Genomic DNA, 25,097 nt, shown 5'->3' with positions numbered 1-25,097 from the left:
AGGATCAAATCCCTGTCTTGGTAATTCAGGATTCTCGCAATTATGGGTCGGGGCGGCGCACCCACGGGGGGCTTCTGACCCAATGACCTAGGCGCCCTCTCCACCGCAAACACCACCGAGAGGCTGGGGTCAAACAGTTCGCGTAGGAGTTCAGTGGTATATGTCTCCATTTTATTTATGGCAGTGGTCTCCGGAATTCCTGTGATGCATAGATTATTGCGACGGGACCGTGCCTCCAAGTCCTCATTCTTTGCATGGATTATTCCTAATAATTTATCCATGTGCAGGAGCTGGTCCCTTGTTTCTACTTGAAACTCATGACATTCTGACTGGCGGGTCTCAAGCGTGTCCAACCTCGTCTCGTGTGTGGCCACCTGGGTTTTAACAGAGTCTAACTGACTGGCGAGATTATCTAGTTTAGTATCTATATTACGGAGGCTGGAGCGCATCTCAAGCATCAACGTGCGCAAATCTTCGCCCTGGTCGTCTGCGGCAAGTTCGCGCTCCTCTGTCGCCTGGGGCCTCTGCACCAACTCTCCCTGGCACGTGGAGCACTTATGATCAAAGTTCAGCTTCGGCTGTTTAGCGTCGTGCTTTCCCATGGCAGCGAGGGATCCACCCAATACTGCCACTAGTTTTTAGCTGAGTCTCACAGCCACCTCCGTTCCCTCGCATCCACAGTCAGGCACTCCTGCTTCCTTCTCCACGCCCGCGCTGACCGATTTTGTTTTAACAAGTCATTGTGTCGCCGCTTGTACCTCCGCTGGGTTCCTTTAAATTGACTCTCCGCAACTAACCCAAACTGTTGCCAGGGTGCAAGCCAATGCCCATTATGCCGTTTACTAGCGCAGGTCGACGGAGTGGGGGCCCCACGTTCGCACCACCGCACACCCAAGGCAATCGGACAGGTCCTCGCAGCCCCTGTCTCTTCTGACAACTGTCCACTTTTGCCCAGTTGTGTCTGCTCACATGCACCCAGGCGCCTCACCTCTGCATCTTCGGAGCGCTCTATTCATGGCTCAGGGTAGCTCAAACACTTCCACCTTTTCAAACGCTCCCAACTCCTCCACAGGACGCCCTTGGCATTTACGGGATTCCGTGCCAGTCCCCGCGCCACCTCATCCTGTTTTCGGCACTTTGGCCCCCAAAATGGCGAGATCCCCGGGCAGCCCGACAATGCCAAGACCTTCCGCGCCCCGGCTTCGCCACCGCTCTGGTCCCGCCGCCGGCACACGCTCCCAGCCCAAGCCCAGGCTCCTCCACCAGAAGCTCCGTCAGACGACGCCGCCGGCTCCGCTTTCAGGCCGCACTATCCCCCAAGTCCACGCAGACAATAAAATAAAGCAATTCACATGTCGCCATCTGCAGCGCATCATCCTCCACACATTAATACAGGCTTTGGCAGTTTGGGCTCGCCCCGATGTTAAGGATCATTAAAGGATTTCAATCCGGCCGGCGGAGCACACTCAAAGAGCGGCCATCTCGCTGCTCAGCAGGCCACGCCCCCCCTTAAGTGGGAAAATTAAATATTCTGCCTCCAGTCCTAGCCATTTTGGGCAGTGGAGCCAAGTAGTTCTAATGGACAAAGTTCACATTTAAAACCGTTTCTTCAAACAGAATAATTTCAAGGTAAATGTTCTGAACTGTAGATGTATGCTGATTCTGGCTGCTAACCAATAGTCATTTGTTTCCTTATGTCAACCAGTCCTGGGATACTTATTAAAAGGGGTGCTGCCATTACATGACTTTTACATTGTGAGCATTACATCTGTTCTTCTAACACAAAGCCAAAAGAGTCTAAGAGAGGCCGATAACAATCATTGTTGTATACCTGGAAATATAGTGCTCCTGAAGGACAGCATTTTCAAGAATTCTTCACTTAGATATACAGTTAGAAAGGGCACTTGGGGGTACCCTGTCAGGGAATAGATTTTGGGTGTAATGGATAGTGCATGTATTGCACCACTCGGTATCACTTGTATACTGTAAATGAAAGTTGTTAAAAAGCAATAAAATGGTTCAAATGAAAAAACGTTGCATGCAGCATATGTTTATTGCTTGATGGTAATTATAAATAATGGAGCTGATGTAGATTGTTAATTAAGTCTATTGCTTGTTTTAGAATCCAAGCAGAATAATGAGCAGCGACCTCCAGGAGGGAACAATGGTGCTGGTGGCGGCAGTGGAAAAAAGGGCGGCAAGAAGGAAGACCCCTCTAGCTGGTGGTCCAGGATACAGAAGGTCTTGATTAATTAGTTACAGTGCATATGGGGAATGTTTGCAGCACTATCCTTCCTCCCTAACCCTCTACTTTTATAGATTGTGTGCCTCCTTTGAAGCTTTTGAAATTATTGATTTTTGACTTTCTGTTGAGCATGCCAGTTTTATATAGGAAGATAGAAATATCCATATTTGCGGCAGCAGTAGCTTCCCTAGTTTAGACCTTTGTCACATATTTTGTAAGGCCTGATATTATTTTCTTCACAGCTAGTCTGACCCTCGGAGAAGAGCAGCTTACTGGCCTCGCCTAAGCTTGTCTACACGGGTCTTTCCTAGACCTCTGAGCATTGTATTTTCATGCAGACAACCTTTCAGCCGACTGCTTTAGTTATTTCAAAGTTGCTTTGTTTCTCTCTGTAAAATGAAGGGATTTCATAATTGGAGGATCTGAAAAGCTTTTGTCATGAGTATAAGAAAAATATTGTTAAGTCCAATTGCCATTTGTTGCGAAGTTGGATCTATTCTTTGAGGGCATGGGGCCACAACAAAACAAATCGGAAACAAATAGATTGTGTTGGATGAAGCATTTGCCAAGAAAGTAACTGAATAAGCAAGGGCAATATCCCCAATTCATGCAATGAAACGGCACAAATAATAATTTTGGTGGTATGCATAATTTCAAATGTGGAATGCTAACCAGAAGAAGCAAGCAGTGGTAGACAAAGGGTAGAATATTGTTCTAGTATAGTATCAAGGAGCGCTGGAAGTATTAAAGTGTTATTGTAATTGTGGATTGCTGTGACACTGCTATAAAACACCTACCATGTCCTTTGGAAATATAATCCATCTGGAACATTGAGTCTCTACAGCACCAGAAGCAATAAATAGCTAAAATATTGTAGAGAGAACGCTGTTTGTCACGTACATTAAAAGAATCTTTAGATCTTAGCTATCTTGAAACTTCTCAAATACAAGGGATTGTTTAGTGTGAGAGCCCTTGTTATAACTTTATGATCTACCCATTAGCCAGCGTGGTGCACAGACCCAATATGTTATTTTGTTTTACAAAACTTCATAATGAATAGCACAGTGCAGTATGTGTTTATCCACATTATACTTATTTATTGACCATTGCGAACGTTGGTTTAATCGAAGAAAGTAGAAACGTGCAACAGTGCAATTATAGAATGCCCATAAAACTGCATACCATAGTGATACCAGTCAAAACAGTATGGAAACATTCTATTTCAGATTGTCATAGTTTTAGAAAAATGGTAGCACAACATAGCATTTTAAATAAACAGTAAAAAAAAGAATGAACTAGGAGAAAAGCAAGGTTCTACATGCATTTTAAGACAGATTATTCTTGGGGCACAGGTTTCACTGTGGCTCATCAATAACACACTGGCTTTTATTATTAGGTATGTTTTTGGTTCCAAAATATACAGAAATACTGTTGGCGTCTGCCATTGGTAATTGTAATTATATATATTTTTTACTGTTCCTGATTCTAAACAGAATACATTTTTCAAATATATTGCGACTAATAGTTTCATAAGTGGACTTAAACTTATTTATTTGTAATTGTTGTCAGCTTTTGAATATCCTTTGGGATTTAGGTCAATGTCCTGTTTTAGTACATAATTGTTTGACAGCCTTTTTTCCCCATCTTTCATCCTAGGGGGACATTCCTTGGGATGATAAAGAGTTCCGGTTCTACTTCATGGCTAGTGCCCTTTTTTGGGCCGGTGTAACCTACTATGCCTTCTTCAGGAACTCAAGAGAGATCACTTGGAAAGACTTTGTCAACAATTATCTTACCAAGGGAGTTGTGAGTATTGAACATACACTACAATAGAAATAGACTCTGCTTGTAGGAACATTCTGGATTATTAGCATGTCACTCAGGGGAAAAAAGACAACCCTGTTTAGTCAAGGAATCACAAGTAATCTCAGAAATAAGCATTGCAGAATATATTTTTATTTGATGTTGATTTGGGTTTGAGATTTCATGTGACTATAGTTCTGTTAAGTTTTAACATGCCTCAGTTTCTCTGTTCCCCTGACTTTACCAGGGAATATTCTTAATTTACCAGGGAATATTCCTAACTTCTGCGTTTCATGAGGGGAACCAGTTCCTAATTTCTAATCACAATGTAAACAGACCACTGAGGATAATTTGCATATTAGATCAAACCCAAATTGTTCAAACTCTCCAGATGACAGTTTACTTTGATCAGTATTAAAACATCTCTGGTTTGTAGCAACAAAAGTAAGTAAATTGCACTTTTATTTGAGCTCATTGGGTGGTCATCACAGGGATGTGAACAGTCAACTCCAAATACAATCAACTACATGTCTGTAGATAACAGGTTACAAAATCTGGGAGGGGCGAGATTGCAAGGATCTGCAGTCAGCCGTAGCTGTGGAATATTCCATGACCAAGTTATTGAATTAAAAAAAAACACAGTTTGCTCCTTTGCAGAGGGTCCATGTCATAAGAGCCACTGTAACAAGTTTGTATGTAAACTTCTTTTTCTTCAGAAGAAATTTTAGGGTCGGTTGTCCAAAGAATTTTTGCGGTTGCAAAAGGCCCAATTCACAGAATTGGGCTGTTAGCGACCTCAAAAATGCTTTTTGAAATTTTCAAAAAGCAATTCGGTAATGTTATCGAATCCAAATGTGCATTTTCAATTCGATATTTGGAAGGGGCGTGATTTGGACTTCTCTTCCAAATAACAAATCAATATGGTATGAATTACTGTTTTGAAGCTGGATGTGGATTGCAAAACAGTAATACTTTGCCACCAGTTTAAAAGTGGTGGTAACCTATTCGCAGAGGGAAAAAGGCCCCCTGGTGACCTCATCTCCTTTGAGAACAGTAAAAAAATATGTTTGAGGCATGTGTGGCTGTAGATAGACGTGCTCTTCATACTCCTGCCATCTAGTGATGGGTCTGGAGTTGCACACGTTTTTTTTTTTTTAAGAAGTCTTTCGAGTCTCAAGGTACAGTGACTCCTCCTCTCAGTGATAGTGTGCATGGGCATCAACTCCATTGTTAGATCGTTTTCTCTCCACTGTCCGATTCAGACGTGTGTGCCTTCTCTCCATTTTCAACTCTGTCACAGTTTGATCTTGTGTTCCATATCCATTCCCTTCCGTCAGTATTGTTTCTGTTTGCGTTTTTCCATCTGGGAATATATGTTAATCTTCAATGATTCTATCCAGTTGGACTGCAGCCCCTTTGGAGCACCGTCCTTTGGGGCACACCTCCATCTCAGTTCTTGACAATGCCCAACTGGTCATGGAACGCACGTCTTTTAGGCACTGCCCGTGTTGCCATGCGAAGTACCTTCGCACCGATCAACACTCGGTTTACAACTTGTGCTTGTCCCCGAGCCCAACAAAGCAGACTGCGACGCATGCAAGTCGTTCCGATCCAAAAAGAGTCTTTGAGATCATAGAGCACCTTGCCTCGAGATGTCCTACAGAGCCACCAGTGACATTCCCAACATATTTGGTAAGGAGGATACCCTGGAACTGCCATCGGTCGAGGAAAACGAGGCTTTCTCCATTGACAAAAGTTCAGGCTCTGGGATGGACTTTGAAATGGAGGACATAACACCCGCTCAACCTGTGAGTGCAGCACCCACTGCCCACCAGACTAATTAGGCCAAAAAGCAGTCTGCACTTCCGGTCTCAGAATCAGGGTTCCACAATCCACCACTGCTGCATAACCATGGATGGCACTGAAAAATCACTACCGACTTAAGGGGCTTTGGGTTTAGCGCCAAAAGCACATTGAAGCTCAAAGCCTCTGTTTCAACTTCCTCGGACCAAGACCAGCATTTGGCACAATCTTGACCTTTGGTGCCAAGCCAGCATTCATCGTCAGCCACCTCTTTGCTGAGGGAACTTTCCACCTCGAAGCCGAAAGCTTTGGAGCCGTAGAAGTTAAAGCCAAGCTCCAAGCCCGGTCTCAAACCACAGGTAGAACTAACCCTGAACACGTTACAGGAAAAACTGGACACACACCAGAAGGAAATTCATATCCAGGCTGATACTGGACAAATCCTGGCCAAAGCTTCCTCTGCACTACCACCTAAAAGGAAGCTTAACTCTGAAGAGGCTTTGAACATGCCAGTCCCTTCTAAAAGGAAGGCTATGGACAAGGCTACTAGTCCTCCACCCCTTAGACATCCCTTACCAATTCCACCTTCACCCCACCTCCACCTTTGCCAGCCTCTCCTTCACCACTGCCTCAAATAGGAGAGTTCCTGGATATTTCACCTCAGGAGTCTCGACAGTCAGATACTTGTGGGTATGTGGGGCCACAAGAAGATGGCCCATGGGACAGATATGACACCGATCATCATGCTAACACGAATCCTGAACTTTATCCTGCGAGCCCTTCTCCCTCTGAAGATGCTACCTCTTACTAACTAGGACTGCTGCATTTCATAATGTGGAGCTACATAAGATGACTTTCTCTTTGACACGCTTTCCACCACACGCAGGGCTACCCAGTACCTGCCCATGTAAAAAGGCATGTTTGGCATACTGATGACACATTCAAAGACCCTATTAGGGCAAGGGTTATAACACCTAGGCTAGATAAATATAAACTGCACCATCTGACTCTATTTACATTAATGGCCAGCTACCAGCAGGCTCCCCAGTTACAACTCTAGCCCGCAAGTGTGCCAACTCTCAGGCCACTGGAAACATCCTGCCACTTGACAGGGAGAGTAAAAGAACAGACACTTTGGGGAAAAGTGTTGCAGCTCAGGCTGACAACTTTTGGCATATTGCCAACTTATAAGCTTTCCTACAACGGTACGACCACACCCACTGGGATGAAATGAAAGAAAGAATCCAGTGTCTCCCAGAGGGACAAAAAAAACATGGCCAACAATTTGTTTGTGAGGAAAAACACCATTAACACTTCCATATGGTGTGCACTGGATGCTGCTGACATCACAGCAAGGGGAGTAAACACAAGCATTTTGTTTTGTGATCTCACTTGGCTCAGAATCACTGGGTTTAATCCAGAGGGTCAATAATCGTGTTAAACATGCCCTTTGATAAGGAACATCTTTTTGGTCCTCAGGTGGACTCCATGTTACAAAAGATTAAAAAGGACACTGAGATGGCGAAAGCTATGGAAGCTCTCCAAACATCTACTCCCCATGGCATTTTCGGTCACCCAGGTTACTGTGGAGCCTCAAAATCCCCTCCCAGCAAAACCAGCAAAGTCAGGGCTCCTACTCCAAGATCATTGTAATCAATCTTATACATCAGGCCGGGTAAACAAATACATTCTTAACACTTCTTCATGGTCACCTTACAAGGAGTTATTCCTCTTTTTCAACAAGGTGACTTTATGGCTACACTAGACCTAAAAGATGGCCACATCCACACACCAATATGCCTGGCTCATGGCAAATACTTACGATTCGTCATAGCAGGTAAACATTACTAGTTCAAAGTTCTTCCCTTTGGAGTGACCACTGCACCCGAAGTGTTCACCAAATGCCTAGCGGTGGTAGCAGCTCATCAATGCAGAAAAAATGTCCATGTATTTCCATATCTGGACGATTGGCTTATCAAAGCCAACACTCATCACCAATGTCAACAACACACTCGGATGAAAATAGATCTACCCTTAGTGAGGATGGTCATGTATCTTCTAGGGATGATGGCTTCCTGTATTGTCATAGTACTCCATGCATGACTGCCCATGTGTCCGTTACAGGAATGTTTAGTTAGGGGATCTAGTATTGATAGACCACCACACTCACTGCTCTCTGCAATGGTGGAATACAGCCATCCTCTTGAAAGGACAGCCTTTTCTCGACCCTGTTCTCCACATCACTATCAAAAAGGCTGAATCACAGCGTGGATGGGGTGTACACCTACAAGACATCACAGTGCTCGGTCTTTGGGATGCCAAGCACTGGAGTCTCCACATCAACTACCTAGAGCATCAAGCTCTAGCATTGAAAGCATTCCTTGTTCACCTCACTTGCAAGGTTGTCCTATTTCAGGCAGGCAGTATGACAGCCATTAGTTACCTACAGAAACAAGGGGTGGACACTGTCTCCACAACTGTCTCAGACCATCTGGAAGTGGGGTCTACATCACAACATTCACCTGTTAGCGGAATATTTTCTGTGAACAGATAACTTTGCAGACCTGCTCAGCAGGATGCAAAAAAAAGTAAACGGATGGAAACTCCACACACAAGTCCTTCTCCCATACATTCAGAGGTGGGGGTTCCCTCACATAGACCTTCACACAACCACATAAAATGCAAAATGCCCTGATATTGCCTTCAGGTTCCCACACCCACTATCCAAGGTCAACGCACTATGTATGAGTTGGTCAGGGATATTTCCACCTCTCCCTCTCCGTCCATTTCTGGTTCGGAAACTCAGGCAAACCTCTTTCACAATTATCCTACCAGCTCCCACCTGGGGTCGTCAACACTGCAAGACCTCTCTGTAGTTCCACACAAGAAGCTCCCCAAAAGGCAGGACCTTCTCACTTAGAACCATGGACAAATCAGGCACACAGATCCAAAAACTCTCAACCTAGCAGTTTGGCTCTTGAGGTCATAGAGTTTGGTTACCTTAACTTGCCACCAGAATGTATGGGCATTCTTAAAGTAGCATGTAGACCCACTGCTAGAGCTTGCTATGTAGCAACGTGGAAAAGTTTTGTCTGTTACTATCACTCAAAACAAATTCACCCCTTCAAAGCCATCGTACAAGACATTGTCTGCTACCTACTTCACCTACAAAAGGCTGGGATAACGTTCACATCTATACCGCTACATCTCACTGCAGTGGCTGCCTTTCTCAACAATAGACAGCACCTTTCTTTGTTCAAGGTCCCAGTGATTAATGCCTTCATGGTGGGACTCAAATGAGTTATTCCACCATGGGTTCCATCTGCACCTTCCTGAAACCTTAACATCATCCTCCCAAAACTCATAGGCCTCCCAATTCAAACCCCTACACGCATTCCCCCCCAATATCCTTTCTTGGAAGGTGGCATGTTTAGTCACCATCACTTCACTTAGACGTGTTATTGAACTCCGGGCTTTAACCTTGGAAGAACCTTTCTTCCAGCTACATAGCGAAAGAGTGGCTCCCCACACCAACCATACATTTCTTCCTCAAGTAATGTCTCAGTTTCACCTCATTTAGTTGGTGGAATTGTCACTTCCTTTCCCACAACCAGTTTTTGTTGCAGAAAGAGTTCTTAATATATTAGATATTAAAAGAGCACTTATGCTCTATAGTGATAGAAGTAAAACTCTTAGAAAGTCTTAGCAACTTTTGTTGCCTTTTCACCTCCATAGGCAACCTATATCCAAATCGGGTATAGCCAGATGGATAGTAAAATGCAGTCAGACATGTTATGCTGAGGCTAAAAGACCTTTACCTGTCCTCCCAGAGCATACTCTATTTGAAAAAAGGGAGCATCCATGACCTTTTTAGGAAACATTCCCATAACTGACATTAGGAAACATTCCCATTGCTGACATATGTAAAGCAGCTACATGGTCCACACCACACACCTTCACCAAACACTATTGTGTGGATGTTTAGCTCATCAACTAGCCAATGTAGGTAGGCAGTGCTGTGTACCCTTTTCCAGACAACTGCAACATCCATGGGTTAGCCACCACTTCTGAGGGGGACTGCTTTACAGTCTATTCAGAGCTTGTGTATCTACAGCCACACATGCCTCGAACGGAATATGTTACTTACCCTGTAAGCATCTGTTCATAGCATGTAGGGCTGTAGATTCATATGCGCCCACCCTCCTCCCTGCAAACCTGTGATCGTCACTGTTTTTTTAACTTACTATTTCACTATATATTTAGCATGCTCATCTCATTACTTAAACCTTCTCTACATTCCTTTTTCACCTGCCTTCATCAAAACAATCCAACAACGGAGTCGATGCCGCTGCACATTATCACCGAGAGGAGTCACTTTACCTCGTGATTCGAATGACGTCTTCAAAGCAAAACAACTTGTACAACTCCAGACCCACACTAGATGGTAGGAGTATGCAGAGCATGCGAGTCTACAGCACTGCATGCCACAAACAGATGCATACAGGTTAAGTAATAAATTCCTTTTTAAGAGCAGGCAGTGGACCTGTAGACCACTGCCTACTGTTAAAAAATGAAGCCTCAATTATTTTATTTTTTTAAACGTGTCCAGTTTTCCTTTAAAGAAAACGGGCTCCATTTTATTTTAAAAATGCTTTATTAAAAAGCAGTCACAGACGTGGTAGTTTGATGACCCCTACCAGGCTACCATCCGTTTGTTGGCTGTGATTCCTAATGGGTCGCAAATTTCAACCTACCTTATTATTATACATGAGGTATGCCAATTTGCAACTAACTAGGAATCACTGTTTTGGAATATAATACTTCATACATTAGGAATACTGATGTCCTAATAGTGATTCAAAGATAATTGCAATTAGGAAATTGGTATTCCTAATGTTTGTACATCTGACCCTTAATCCTGTCTCTGGTTCTATATCTGTTAATTCCAGTCAAATCCCTACCTGGGTTAATTTTTTAAAATGTATTTCTGCCTGACTCTGATGGTCCTAATGGAAACCTTTTTCCAGGTGATGCCTCAATCAAGGCGAAAATGTATGCTTTTTCAAAAATAAAGCAAGTGGTTTTCAAGAAATTGTAATCTCCTCCCTAGACTGTGATCTTTTTCAGTTATTCGTTTCTCTTCAGTTTTTGTGAAAACTGTGCAGTTCCATTTGAGATGTTTTCTAAACTGCCCCATGTTCAATCAATCAATAAATAACTTTATTTTGGCTGAGAGCCATAAAAGTATCCAATAGACAGCAAACGATAATCGTGCAGTAAAATTATAAATAGGTAAAAGGTAAAAATTCCACATAATACATTAAAAAAATAAAAGACTAATATTTCTACTAGGTTAAATTGTTAAAACTCAGTTGTTAAAACGATGCAGGGCGGATGTCAAGTTTTAAAATCCTGTGGGCCTGTCTTGACTTAGTTCCATATAGTGGTCTGTTTCTTCCTAAGGTAATTTAAGCTAAAATGAGTTGTTGGTACACATAATTGTAACAACAATACAAGACTAACATCAAAATTTATTTTTCTTTAACAGATGAGCCTTCTTGTTTTTGTGCCCATTGTAGTCTTCGTTAGCCTAGAATGATTATGGCTAAACCGGTCAATCAGTAATATTTTCTCTAGTTCTTATGGCCCATGCGCTTTGTAGATACCTAGCAACAGCAAAAACTACCTTGTCACTTGTAAGAATTCACAAGGATATAATGTGTTTCCTTATCCCCATTAATCTACATAAAGGGATAATCCACTTCATCCAGGACACCGAATATCTAGGACAAAAGAACATGAAATGGGCAAGTGTCTCTGGTTGCTCAGGGCAGAAGTGACAAAGGCTCGATTTGTAAGCCTCCTTACTCCATCTTACAGTAAATGTATGAAGTGTCAATATCCCTAGCCTGAATTTAATAAAGAGAGTTTTGACATAAGGGGGATTGATGTTGTCCATAAAAGCCTCAAATTTGGGGCTGCATTTACGGTCCAGGAACTGTAGCGTCCTGCTGCCATGGTCCTTTTTAGTCCAAAGTTGCACCAAAATAAACTCCCATTAACACCGCCCTATTCGTGCCTTTGCTTCCTTTGTTAGATTGCAAGGGTCTCTCCACACCTCGTCCATTTTGAATGAGTTGGCACGTGTCTCTAATATATTTGAACCAAGGTATTTTTAGCACACCACCATCCGCTAAAAACTCAGCTACTGCTGCTTGGTAAGAGGACAAGTATTCGGATGTCCAGAGACGGATCCAATACATAAGAGGTCTTACGGCAATCTCATTGTGGATCTCATTTAGGGCTAAATCAAATCTAAGGGGTGTGAGAGGAGTACTCATCGGTAATCGCAAAAAATTGCGCAAAAAGTGATTTTCCACCATCGTCAAGCAACCAGAGTTGCAATGCCCCCATAACTCAGCACCATAGATTGAAGCAGCCACTGCCGCTGCCTTGTATACTGTGATAGCAGGTGAGATTTCTCCTTCCGAAATATTAGCTATTTTTCTCGCTATCACAGCTGACCTCTGTCGAAGGATGGACCAACTCTTCTCAATCTGTGCCGACCACCGTTGGTCATCCGATACTCTAATCCCCAGATAGTCAAATTGACTAACTCTCTCTACCGGTTGTCCTGCTAGAGTCATTTTCCCCCTAAAATACTTGTGCGGATTAAAAGCCATAAATTTGGTCTTGGAAGGATTAACCCCTAGGCCCCTCTTGGTGCAAAATTTAGAAAAACTGCCCCATGTTACACCTTTGACCTGTGCCAGGAACTGTAGGCCAAGCTTCCAAACTGCCCTGCCCCTTTATGTGCTATACTTGGTCTTTGTGGGAAAGCTTGTAGTTATCCTGTATATGCTGCACCAGTTGCTGCTAATACCTATGGAAGCGTGATATGAGTCAGGCTTGAGGTAGCATTACTGGGGTGGGTGCTGCTTGAGTGCCCATGATCCAGATAGACAGCACCACACACAGGCATCCCATGGAGGCCCAGTCGTCACTGGAGCTGCTGGTGACACTAAGTCTGCCCGTGAGGCAGTGTATGTGGGAGCATGCCGGAGGACCCCGCTTAGGGTGTACTGTCTGTGACTACAATGGCAGGTATCCTGCCAATTTACAGACACTAAACCAGCCAGGCCCCCGTTAGCTCTGCCCACATTAGATTGTATAGCATGATTACAAATAGTGTAGAAACCGTTATGTAAGTTTTCTTCATACCACGTTTTTTGTCAGAAGATCAAATCAAAGCTGTTTATAAAGAATAATCTATCTTGATTATCTAACTTTGTGTGGTTACCTGCAATGTTCCACAATAGCAACTTGCTAGAGTCCCAGTATGTGGACTTCAATACAGAATAATCTTTTAAATGTTTGGGAATACCATTAGCCACTCCTTTGGACGCCTCCTCACCCCTCCCGTTTAGGACTAAATTACTATACTTTCCACATATAGAAGTAGAAAGTCAATCAATTTCATTCACAACATGTACTGAGGGGAACATTAAAGCAGCTTACTGATTTTTCCCATGGTGGGTGTTCTTACCCTTACATTAAGAGGTCTGGTGGTAAGTCTTTGGGAAGGTTTATAAAAATAGTTCAATGGAACAGCCTCGATATTACTAGAAGTGTTACCCACAGATTGTAACCTGTGAACTAACTTTTCAACAAGTTAGCATTTTCTCAATTGAGTACCACGCAGCCCTCTAAGACATTTTTGGATCATGCCCAATCCAGTATCATTCTGACCATACTGATCTCATCACAAATGTTTTGCAGCCAACCAGAAATCTTTTAAAGCCAATGTGCAGCCTTATTTCATAGTTCAAGGCAGTCCTCCTTTTGGCCTTCAAATGGGACTGGCACATTTTCCAGGACTAGAACATATGGGGTACACGCAGGGTGTAATTGTAGCTGGTTCACACTTTCCTTATGCAATAAGTGAAAATAGTGAATTAAACCATTTGGTTTGTAGTTACATGACTCTTGTACTTTTCCCCAGGGTTAGTTTCCTTTGACTTGGTGTGTTTCAACTTGCCCTTTCTCTTGGGCCTAAAGCAGAGTGAGGTTGTGCCTCAACTCCGCTTTCTTCTCCTGCACGACCTATGGAACCCAACCCTTTGAGAAGTAACTTGAGTTTCAGTGTTCCCCCATACAGCAGATTTTTGAGTCTGTATTTCCAATGTCTTTTATTTGTTTAATATTAGAATAAAATAATTCATTAACAAGGCCTCTTATATCATCAGTAATTTATGGAAATGACAGACTAAATACTGCTTTATAGCTTTTGAATCTTTTAAGTTAATTGTGGTTGAGTGGAGGGACTTGGCACATTAGAATTGACAAGACGAGCAAGATGAACCTTATTTGCATGCTCGCTCTTGGGTGGATCCTTTTTCTACCTTTTTGTGGGTAGGATGGGGGATGTCGAAGATACTGTAGGGTAGTCACCACCAGTAATCGTCAATAAAAAGTAATTTATAACGCATGTTTTGAGATTGGGTTTAGTTGCAGGCAGAGTTCTCTCTTATCTGGGGAACCTGCTGTCGGGTCTGCTGAACCGAAAGGCCTCTCTGCAAGCTGAAAGCCACCACTGACCATGGCAGAGTTGGTAAACCATTACTTAGCTCCAAACTAACAGAGAAGGCTATTGTTTTTTTTTTTAAACTCATCCGGTCTTTGAGGTAAAAACCCCCATGCCTCAGTGGACTAGTGGAAGGTGGCATAGCCACATTGTGCCTGAGCCGTTTGAGCACAGAACTCTTCCTGTTACCCATAATTGGCAAATGTTATTCCTTTCTATGAACAAAAAATAAACCTAGAGGGGTTGTGCATCCCAGCCTCTTCGGGGCTCATGCACGCAGACTGTCCTGTCCTAGCCTGGCCTCAGCCTGATGTGATTCCAGGAAACTAGGCCCCACCTCCTCCTGAGCAGGAAAGGTAGATGCAGTCTGGGACAGCAATTCTTGAGCCCACCAGACTAAGAGAGCGCGTCCTGCCCTGCAGGGTGAAAGTGTGACTAATATGGTGCCAAGAATCGAGGTCCGCCACCTCCTCAACAAGGCAGGTAGATGCAGTTTGGGACAGCGAGTCCTAAGCACACCAGACCGAGAGGGAACTTTTGATGTTACTGTGTATGGGTAGGTGAATTGAGTCCAGAACCTAGGGAGAACATGGGGCAGTGAGATATGTGGTTAGCTCAGGCTAGGGCCTTAAGTGGGCTGGGTCTCTCCTGGTCTCACACCTGGTAGTAATAAAAAAACAGATACTGAAACGGGTCCCTATTGAGCCCTTCATCATTGTCCTTAACTTATTAAAAAAACTGATCGATTTCTGAAAAATATATGTAAAAAATAAACAAATTAATAAAGATAAAAAAGTTAATGTAATCTGTCAGTTATTTTGTTCCTGTTCATATTTCATATGTTTTACTTAGGGTCTGATTTAGATTTTGGTGAGGCGCTTACTCTTGTACAACTGTGATGGATATCACATCTGCCGAAATATAAATCCCATTATATCATATGAGATTTATATTCCAGCAGATGGGATATCTGTCACCGTTGTGACGGAGTAACCCCTCAGCCAAACTAAATCGGTCCCTTAATCTTGAAGTTCTTGCGACTGTTAGCTAGTTCCAGGTTATTGTTATTGTATTTTCTGTTCGTAGAGTATATTACTCTTAGCTGTTGCTCACTTCGAACTGAGTCACCTCAAGTTTTTATAATGGGCCACAATTGAGAGATCTGGAGTTAAGGCTGAGGGCAGTACGAATTTCTCATAGTGCCTGTCAGTGGGTCAGAAAGGTGTTCAGACTACATGGTCATCCAGTCCTTGGCCTGCCTGAAGAGCGCACAGAGCAAAGGGTCCCATATTGAGTCATCAAAATACCAGTTGGGTGGCACTCTAAAGGTATAGCAAAAAATTCAGTTTGCACGTTTAAGTAACATCCTTAAAGAGGCCATGCCCCTTTTGGAGACCCCACACTTTTTCAATCCCACTTCAAGCCCTGGCTCAGATAGAATACAAAACCAGCTCAATATGCAGTTAGAGGATGCTTGCTGGGGCACTTGTCACCATCGTCAAACGTTCCCATGGCTTTTTATAGGGGCACACTGGCTCCCTACATAGCAAGCTGTTTTCATAAGGATGTAATTTAAGTCTCTAAATTTAGTGCCCTTTCTTTTAATGAAATATAATGGTTACTCTACACAGTTATTTTTTTTTGGATCAAATCTGTTTATTATTATTTTCAATTACAAACATCACATATGCATTATATCAACTGGTACAATTGCCGTAAAATGAGGCATGCTCCATGTACAGTGACAATAAACATGAACAAAACTTTAACATTGTTTCCCTGCTACTGGCACATCACACCGCCATCACTCAGTCCCAAACCTTTATTCAACATGATCTTGGTCCTACGTATAGGTCTCTAATGCTCACTCCCTCCCTTTCACTCAAGTCAGGTCCAGCACCCTCAGATAGGCCGGGCATGTCAATTCTGTGAACTCCGTGGAAAGTAGTTGTAAGAATGGTTGCCAGAGTTCCTTAAATTCGCCACTGAGTTGCTGTGAAGCTAAAGTGAGCTTTTCCATAGCAAGAATGAACCACAACTTGTGGAGCCATGAGGTTACTGTCGGGATCTTGTCAGTCCCCCACACGGCCAACAACAGCTGCAGTGCCGCATTCAAGGCCAAGTCCATCTGCCGCCCCCTCAGTGATCTCAGGGGGAAGGTAAGCGGGTTAGGCATGCCCAGCAAAGTATATGCCGGAAATCTGGGGATCTGAGTATCAAACACCGAATCAATAGCATCAATAATATTCTCCCAGTACCGGTGAAGCTTGGGACAATGCCATAATAAGTGCACAAGCGATCCTCCACCCCCACAACCCCTCCAACAAAGGCTAGACTTTGGGATCCCAGGCATGGATCCTTGCTGGGGTGTAGTACCAGAAGGAAGCCACCTTATAGGCTGTCTCTGTGCCTGCCGCACTGTAGGTCGTATGGTGAGTCCTGTAGAAAACACCCTCCCATTCCTCATCAGAAAGCTCTCTCTCCAGTTCCCTCTCCCACCTCAGCTGACCCTTAGTCTTAGGCGGACGGGCTTCCCCCTTAGGAGGCCATAGAGCTCCGAGATCACCCGCTTATCGTCCTTTTTAACTAAGATCCATTTTTCAAACTGTGTTAGCGGCCTATCTATTAATGCTCTATTGGCTGGCAACATGGCCCAGTGCCGTATTTGGTAATACATCATCTTGTCTGCCTCCGTTAACCCATATGCCTCTCTCATCCGGTCGAAGGAGATCACCCCCCTGCTCGTCGAAAAGGTAACCTACCCTTTTGCAGCCCCCTTCATACCAACGGCGTAGTGCCTCCCGTTGCAGGCCCGGGCCAAAATCGGGGTTCGCACCTAATGGAGTCATTGGGGACGGGAATGTTGTCACGCCCAGTCTGCTAGCTACCACATCCCATACTCTCATCGACACCTCCGTGACCGGGGACACATACAACCCCCGCGCTCTGTGGCGGCGGCGGAGCCAGGGCTCTTTCCATATATGGAAGCCCGCCACCGCTTGGTCCATAAAGCACCAATTTTTCTCGGAAGACGGGCGACTCCATTGTAATAAAAAACGCAATTGTGCAGCCTGAAAGTATCGTAGAAGGCAGGGGACTGCCAGTCCTCCCTCCTGCTTAGGGCGATACAGCATCCGTTGCGGCAACCGCGGCGCCTTACCTTGCCAAATAAATTTTAGAATCGCTGTTTGGAGGGCCACTATCGTCCGCGACAGGGGCGACACCGGAAGTGCCTGGAAGAAGTAGAGAACGCGCGGTAAGATAGTCATCTTCACCGCTGCCACCCTGCCTAGCCAAGACAGCTTAAGTCTCCCCCAGGTCTCTAGGTCACGGTGCACCTCCCGGGTCAATTTTGTGTAATTCAACGTCGCCGTACGGGCAGCAGTGGGCCCTAAGTCAATCCCCAAGTACAGGATTTTTGAGGAGGACCATATAAAGTGAAATCGGGCCTTCAGATCTCTTTCATGTTCGACACTAATAAACCTGCTCATGGCCTGGGACTTTAACATGTTTATCTGGAATCCCGAGACCCGTCCAAATCCCTCCAATATCTCCATTAGTGCAGGCACTGAGGTCGCAGGCTCCGAGAGGGTAAGAATCACATCATCCGCATACAATGAAATGATGTGCTCATCTCCCCCGAACTTCACTCCCTTGATCTGAGGGTTATCGCTAAGCCGCTGCGCCATGGGTTCCATATAAAGCGCAAACAAGAGAGGCGAAAGCAGACACCCCTGCCGGGTCCCTCTTTGAATTGGGAACGGCAACAAGAGCGTTCCATTGACCCGGACCGCCGCCCAGGGCGCCTGATAGATGCAACGAATCCATGCCTTGAAACCTGGGCCCAGTCCAAATCGTCCAAGGACTCTGAACAGATATGGCCAATGAACCCTATCGAACGCCTTTTCGGCATCGATAGAAAGAGAGCTTCCCTGCGTGAGCGATCAGTTTTATCTAATAGATGAAGCAGTCTCTTAGTGTTATCACTACACTGTCTATGTGGTATAAATCCTGCTTGGTCGGGATCCACAAGGCCCGGCATGTAATAATTGAGACGGTGTGCGAGAATGCCAGCGAACAGTTTAGCATCAATATTCAAGAAGGAAATAGGCCTGTAGGAGGCGCACTCCTCGAGATCTTTCCCCGGTTTCGGGATAACCACAATGGTGGCATCCAGCATGCTAGCTGTGAGAGCCCCCGTCTGCCGAAAGGAATTGAAGAGTCGCACTAATATCGGTACAAGGTCCACACAAAAGGTCTTGTAAAAAAGTGTGGAAAAACCATCAGGGCCCGGTGACTTCCCAACCTGCAAACGTGAAATCGCTGAAATGACCTCTTCCGCCCTTATGGGTTGATCTAATGAGGTCACCTCTCTCTCGGTCAAAGAAGTAATTACTATACCCTCTAGGAAGGCCTCCGGAGATACATTACCGGGGTCCTCAGCCCCATATAGTTCCCGATCGAATTCAGCGAAGGCCTCTGCAATTTGGTCGCTCGTGCACGCTTCCACTTCCAAAGGGGATCGGGCCATTTTTATCATTGACGCCGCGCGTTGCGCTCGCAACCGATGCGCCAGTAGCCTATTGCATCTGTTGCTCCCTAAGTAATACTTATGCTTAAGGCGCACTACTGCATACTCTGCCCTGTCCCAATCCAACCGCGTCAGCTGCTTCCTCACTTTCTCAAGCTCTCGCCAGACTCTCGGAGCACCAGTATGCTTATGTGAACACTCCAATGCTCTCACTCTCTGTTCTAAATCCTCTCGAAGCAATCTCCGTGCTTTATTATCCCTATCTGACAGCGACATCACCTCACCCCTCAATACCGGCTTCAGTGCCTCCCACAGCGTCGCCATACATGTGGGCCCATCATCGTTATGACTAAGGTAATCTATTATTGCACTACGAATCGCGTCCACTGTTGCATCGTTCTGAAGCATCGAGTCCCTGAGTCGCCACTCCGATACGCCCACGCGCCCCATACTCATGGCAACCTCAACAGTAACCGGAGCGTGATCAGACAGAGCTCGGGCTCGATCACTGACTCCCTAACCCGGGGAAGAAGCTCCTGCGAGGCCAAAAAAAGATCAAGCCTAGCATATGTCTTGGTTGCTGCCGAATAAAAGGAATAGTCCCTTAACATGGGCTGCGCCCTCCTCCACACATCCTCCAGGCCACACTCACTCAGCCATTGACGCCCGCCGCTGTCATTGACCCCGTCTGCCCATACCGGTGACCTGAGCGGTCCAAATCCCCATCCATCACCAGGTTAAAATCACCCCCCACCAGGATAGCGCTGTCCGGGGATTGTAACAGCTGGGTCAAAGCCTGTTTTAGGAAAACTTCCTGCTGAGAATTAGGCACATATATAGAAGCAATAGTGAAGGAAAAAAAAAACAGTCTCAATCTCATGGCTAAAAGCCTACCTTGCACCTCATGCAGTTTTGTCACCACCTCCCCAGGGAATGAGCGCGCCAACAATATCGCAACCCCTGCATGTTTTGTTGATGCCGAACACCATAACTGCCTAGGGAACCACTTAGAGCGCAGGCAGTAGATATCTTTTGGGGCGAGATGTGTCTCCTGCAGCAGGCATATGTGACTCCCCGACCTCTCTAAGGCAGACAAGATGGCTAGCCTCTTCGTAGGATTGTTAAGCCCTCGGACATTCAAGCTTGTACATTTAATAATCATACCCTATAATGAGAGATGCATTCAAAAGGGAAGGAGCCCCACAGGAAGATCACCCCCCGGGCCAGAAGATGAACCGTCTAAAACACTTAGGCCTGAGGCTATCTCCACGCAGAAGCCAGCGCCGCAGAGAAACACAGTAACATTCAAACAATGCGCACAACTGGTGCTCAGAACCAAAAAGTCTTTGCACACTCAATTTCACGAGGAAGTGTGTCCACAGGGCCGTAGAACCATCCATGTTTAGTAAACCAGGTCCAACGCCTCCGCCCCCGACCCTCCTCAGCGGCCGACAAGACGTCAACATCAAGGCCATCTGCAGTGAGGGTCCGTCCCACCCCCCTCCTCTAGGCTGAAGTTCCGGCGGCTACGCTGTTCAGAACGGATTCCCTCTCCAAGGCCGTAGGGCGCTGCAGTTCCCTTCTTTTCTCCTTCCGCCACCAACGTGGGGGGCCTCCCCCAGGCAAGGCTGCCCTCTTGCTCGCACCTTAGGAGTTCTCCTCCAAACCCAAGATCCGAAATGCTTCCAAAACGGAACTCACCTGCCGGAGCTGTTCCTCCCAACGGAAGACCAAGCGGAACGGGTGGCCCCAGGAGTAAGACACATCATGCGCCAGCAAGTACTCCGTAATAGGTCTAAATTCTCTCCGCCTCTGCAGGGTCCGCACAGAGAGGTCGTGGAATAATTGGAGCTCATGTCCTCTAAAAAGTACCTGCTGAAGGTTGCGAGCCCGCCGCAGGATCGTTTCTTTAAGCACAAAATTGTGGAGACAAGCCAGGATATCCGGGGAGCGGTCTCCAGGGCCTCCAGCGCGGCCAACCCGGTGAACTCTGTCCAGAACTATCTCCTGAGTGTCCTCCGGGCCCAGCAGAGAGCAAAAGAGGCCCACCACGTACTCTCCAATGTCCTCCTTTTCCGCACCCCACCGGGGCCCCTCTGATGCAGATATTTTGTCTCCTTGAACGATTTTCCAAATCCTCGACCGCTATCTGGAGGAGATACTGCTACTCTCGGAGACAAACTACATCCTGCTGCAGGCCCGCCACCTCCTCATCCCGGGAAATTTCGCCATCTTCCAGCTGCGCTACACGATCTCCCAGGGAGGTAACCTCTCCTCGCAGCTCCTTCACCTCCTGGGATATGTCCCTGCGAAGTTCCTGGATGTCGCTGCGGAGCGAATAAAACAGGGAGGTCAGAAAACCCTTCGTGACTGGCGAGCCCTCATCCGATTCCATCTCCGTCCGACCCTCCAGTGGTCTCGACGCCGGTGGATCCTCCGCCAAGCCCCCCGATGCCATGCGGGTCCCAGTCAACATCTCTCTCACTAAGCGTTCCCGCTTCGATTTGGATGCCGCCATGGCTCGCGGGACCGGACTCAGCTCGCCGGGTCCCCCACCAAGTCTCTCCAAAAGCTTAGTCCGGAAATAACTCCTCAGGTTTCTTCGTGACACAGATTGCGTCTGGCCTACACACTGTGTAGCCTCCTCCCACGAGACTTCGCCTATTGTAGCCTCTGCCGCCTCGCACAATGGCCCGCACTTACTTGTGGTCTAAGCTGGTAGGTATGAAGGCCTTGTGATCAAACAGAGGCCTCTCTCCTCCTTGACCGCTCCTCCAGGTCCCCCCACGGTCCCGAAGAGATCCAATGTGGGGGGGCTCCTCTCCAGCCCCAACCAGGTCCTTCAACGGGGGCTCCTTCCCCTCCAAAAGCGGCAATGACTCTCGGGGTCTAAGCCCCCTTCATGCCCCCGCGACTCACGGGGCCCAGCAGGATCCCTCCAAGGCCCCGGTGCCTCCAGATGAGTGCCCAGGCCGCCGCCGGAGAAAGGCACCACCTCGCGGCCCAGGGCACCGCCCAAGCCGCTCCGCGGCCCTGAACACACTTTGGGGCCGGCCGCTCCTCTTCTCCAGGAGCAGAGTTGCACACTGCTCGGTCGGGCTTCCCCCGGCCAAAAGCAGCTCCCGTCAACTCGGGGGGGGGGGGCCTTAGGACGCCCCCTCGTCAGGCCAGCTGGCAGTTTTTGGGACCAGGGCGGCGGAGCGCAGGCAGGAACGTCCTAGCGCGCCGCCATCTTGGCCACACCCCCCAGTTATATTTTTAATCAATGTGACGGCATGCACAGAGAAAAGCATTTTGACTGCGACAGCAGCTGCCTATTTGCCCAGGGCTTTAAGTGGGCCAGGTCCCTCTGGGTCTGAGGCCCAGTAGTAACTAAAAACAAGTATTGAAATTGGTCCCTGTTGGGCCCTAAAATGTATGTCCTTAACATTACTGCCAAATAACACTGAGTGATTTCTGATCAATTAATGTAAAATTTGCTAAAGTAATCCATGTCATTGATTTAGTTCCTGCTTATATTTCACATTTTACTTAATCTTGCATTCACTAATAGTATTTGCTTTTTCCAGGATGTTGTATTACAGTATTTTTGGGGGCAGCATGTATAGTGCATACTTTGATCAAAGTCACTTCCTGGTGTTTATAACCGGCCATGGGGCCACACGTGTTTCGCTCAGTGGGTCAAAAAGATGTTCAGAATACATGGTCGTGTAATCCCATGCTTGGACTCTCTATAAAGCGCTCAGAGGAATGGTCACATATTCCAGTTGCAATTCTGATTTGTTTAAACATGTGTGAAGGAGGTACACAGTTGTCGTTAAAGAAAGAAGGGTACACTGTTCCAAGGAAGGGAGCGGGGACCTAATTCTACAGGAGCGAGAACCCTCATGCATCACACTGGATGACTGGCTTCATCATTGGGAAGGCTCCTCGTTAGGCCGGTGCTGAAATGCCTAACGGGCTCCACGAGGGGGGCTCTTAACCGTATTGCTCAAATAGTAGCAGATGGAATCAGATCGTATCAAAAAGATACCTAGTATCAAGTACCAGAGCAACAATGGAGAGAAAGAAATAATAAAATTGGTTATCCATCAACATATTAATCATAAATTTAATCAGTATTGATTTGATGGAGACCAAGGTTAAAAACAAAAGTGGGAGTAGAAGGGTGAGTAATGATGCCCACCTACTCACAACACAAGAGGATTGAACCAATTATGGTACCTCTAATCATAAGGTCTACATGTTTCGCGTCTGTTGGTCCAGCTGGATCCATTGACGCTTCATCTGGACCATAGAAAACAAAAGACTTCTCCAAACTATAAACTAAGGTAGGACCCTAATAAGGGGCAGAAAAAACAGTCACTTACTTTTATCTACTTGTTAAGTCAAAATAGGTCGCCCTAAGAGAAATAAAATAAAAGCCATATATGAAAAAAGCAATGCCAAAATATAGTGCACTTGTGAATATAGTGGTCTTAGTGCAACATTCATGTGAAGATATGAACAAACTAGGCTTACCATCCCCGGTATCAGGATAGAGCTCATAGGAATCACATGTCAGGGACTGGAACTGACATTCTATGCAGTGGTAGTCATAAGGAAAGCAAAGTTAACAGCAATCTAATAAAAATAGAGGTGATAGCCTATATTAAAGTATCACAATCAAACATTTCTTACATCTGTAAAAGCTTAAAAAACCATTGTAGTGACAGTGATATCATGGCATTGTAAGGAGACACTCAAATTAAAATAGAACTGTCTCTCAACACAGGTAATTTCTTGTCACAAAAAACATTGTCCCTTTTGGGAACATTACTGTGCCCCTCATCGTAATGTATAGAGAATATGCCCAGTGAGAAGATGTCGAGGAGGCCTGGCTATTCAAACGAAGTACTACATGTGTCAAAAAATGTGCACTCATATATCGGGTCATATGAGTAGGTATGTAGGCGAGAAAGTCAAAATAAATCAAAAGATGTCGAGGACAAAGTCGCCCGTAATCTATAAGTGACAGGGGTAGAGTAGACTTACATTCATGTGCTGTCCGTAGGCTAAGAAATCTACCCTCCTGGCATGTGTCCCCGGTAGATAGCAGAGCGCCGCTCAGCCGGATTCTTAAATGCGAGCGGCGAGAACCCGGAAGTGGAGGCCGGCTCGCGTGCATCAAAACAATAGCGGACAGCGAAGACAGACTCGATCTTCGAAAAATGCCTGCGTCTGTTATCGTGGTGTCAAGGCAGACAAAATAGAGAAAGCAGACTAAAGGTATTAAAAGTATTAAAGTTTGCAACCTCAATAAATAGAAATTCAATTGGAAGATGCAGAATAAAGTTATGTAGACACAATTCTGTAAAAAATAAAAAAATAAAAATAATTTAGTTGGATGGTCAAAAAAGGTCAGTGTCAAAAAATACCAATTCAGGAATAGCCTGAAAAATTCACTCTGAAGCTAACCATATAGAATATCATTAGGTAGAAAGTGTGGTCCGTGGAATATCGTCATTCAGTCCCCGTAAAGAGGTCCCTAATTTAAAAATCCAGCGTTGTTCAATTCTGAAAAGAGAGTCAGGATTATTAGATCGCAGTCTAGGGACTTCCAGGACCACCCACCAAAGGTCCTCTGGAGTATGGGAAGCATCCAGAAAATGGGCACAAAGTTTAGTAGTCACTCGGCGGCATCTAATATTGCTCCTGTGTTCATTTATGCGTATCTTAACGGGGCGTGTGGTCATCCCGACATACCGCAATCCACAGGGACAAGTGATCATGTAGATGCAATTCTTGGAGTTCCTTAAGAACCACCTCCCAATGAGGTCAAGATCTAGTGACGTAATTCATCTAGTTAGGATGCAAACATTACAATTACCACAAGGGTAATGGCCTTCAACAGGGGGAAGATCCCACAATGTTTGTTGTTTTGGAATGTCACGAGAAACGAGTGGTCGAGTGTGGACCACTATATCTTTAATGTTAAAGGTACACTTGAAGGCGAATAGTGGTTTTGGCATTGCTGTTCCCCCACTCTCCAAAATTGACCAGCGTTTATTAACTAATTTTTTGATGTTGTTAGACAATGGGGTAAATGTAGAGACACATGTTATACGTGTCTGGGAGCCTTCTCCTTAGTC

At 45.5% G+C, this 25,097-nt stretch overlaps 1 protein-coding gene across 4 annotated transcripts in view; it reads left to right on the top strand.

The window, feature by feature from the left end:
- AFG3L2 (AFG3 like matrix AAA peptidase subunit 2) overlaps positions 1–25,097 on the top strand; it is a 336,314-nt gene that overhangs the window by 101,094 nt on the left and 210,123 nt on the right. For all 4 annotated transcript variants that reach the window (XM_069219758.1, XM_069219759.1, XM_069219757.1 and 1 more), the window contains 2 exons: positions 2,123–2,241; positions 3,902–4,051. In XM_069219758.1, coding sequence (XP_069075859.1) covers positions 2,123–2,241; positions 3,902–4,051 — 269 coding nt within the window. The remainder of the gene's footprint in view (positions 1–2,122; positions 2,242–3,901; positions 4,052–25,097) is intronic.

Source organism: Pleurodeles waltl, chromosome 2_2 (assembly GCF_031143425.1).
Source record: "Pleurodeles waltl isolate 20211129_DDA chromosome 2_2, aPleWal1.hap1.20221129, whole genome shotgun sequence".
In the NCBI taxonomy this organism is placed as follows: domain Eukaryota; kingdom Metazoa; phylum Chordata; class Amphibia; order Caudata; family Salamandridae; genus Pleurodeles; species Pleurodeles waltl.
The sequence above is the reverse complement of the archived record's forward strand: the minus strand, read 5'-3'. Positions and strand labels throughout refer to the sequence as shown.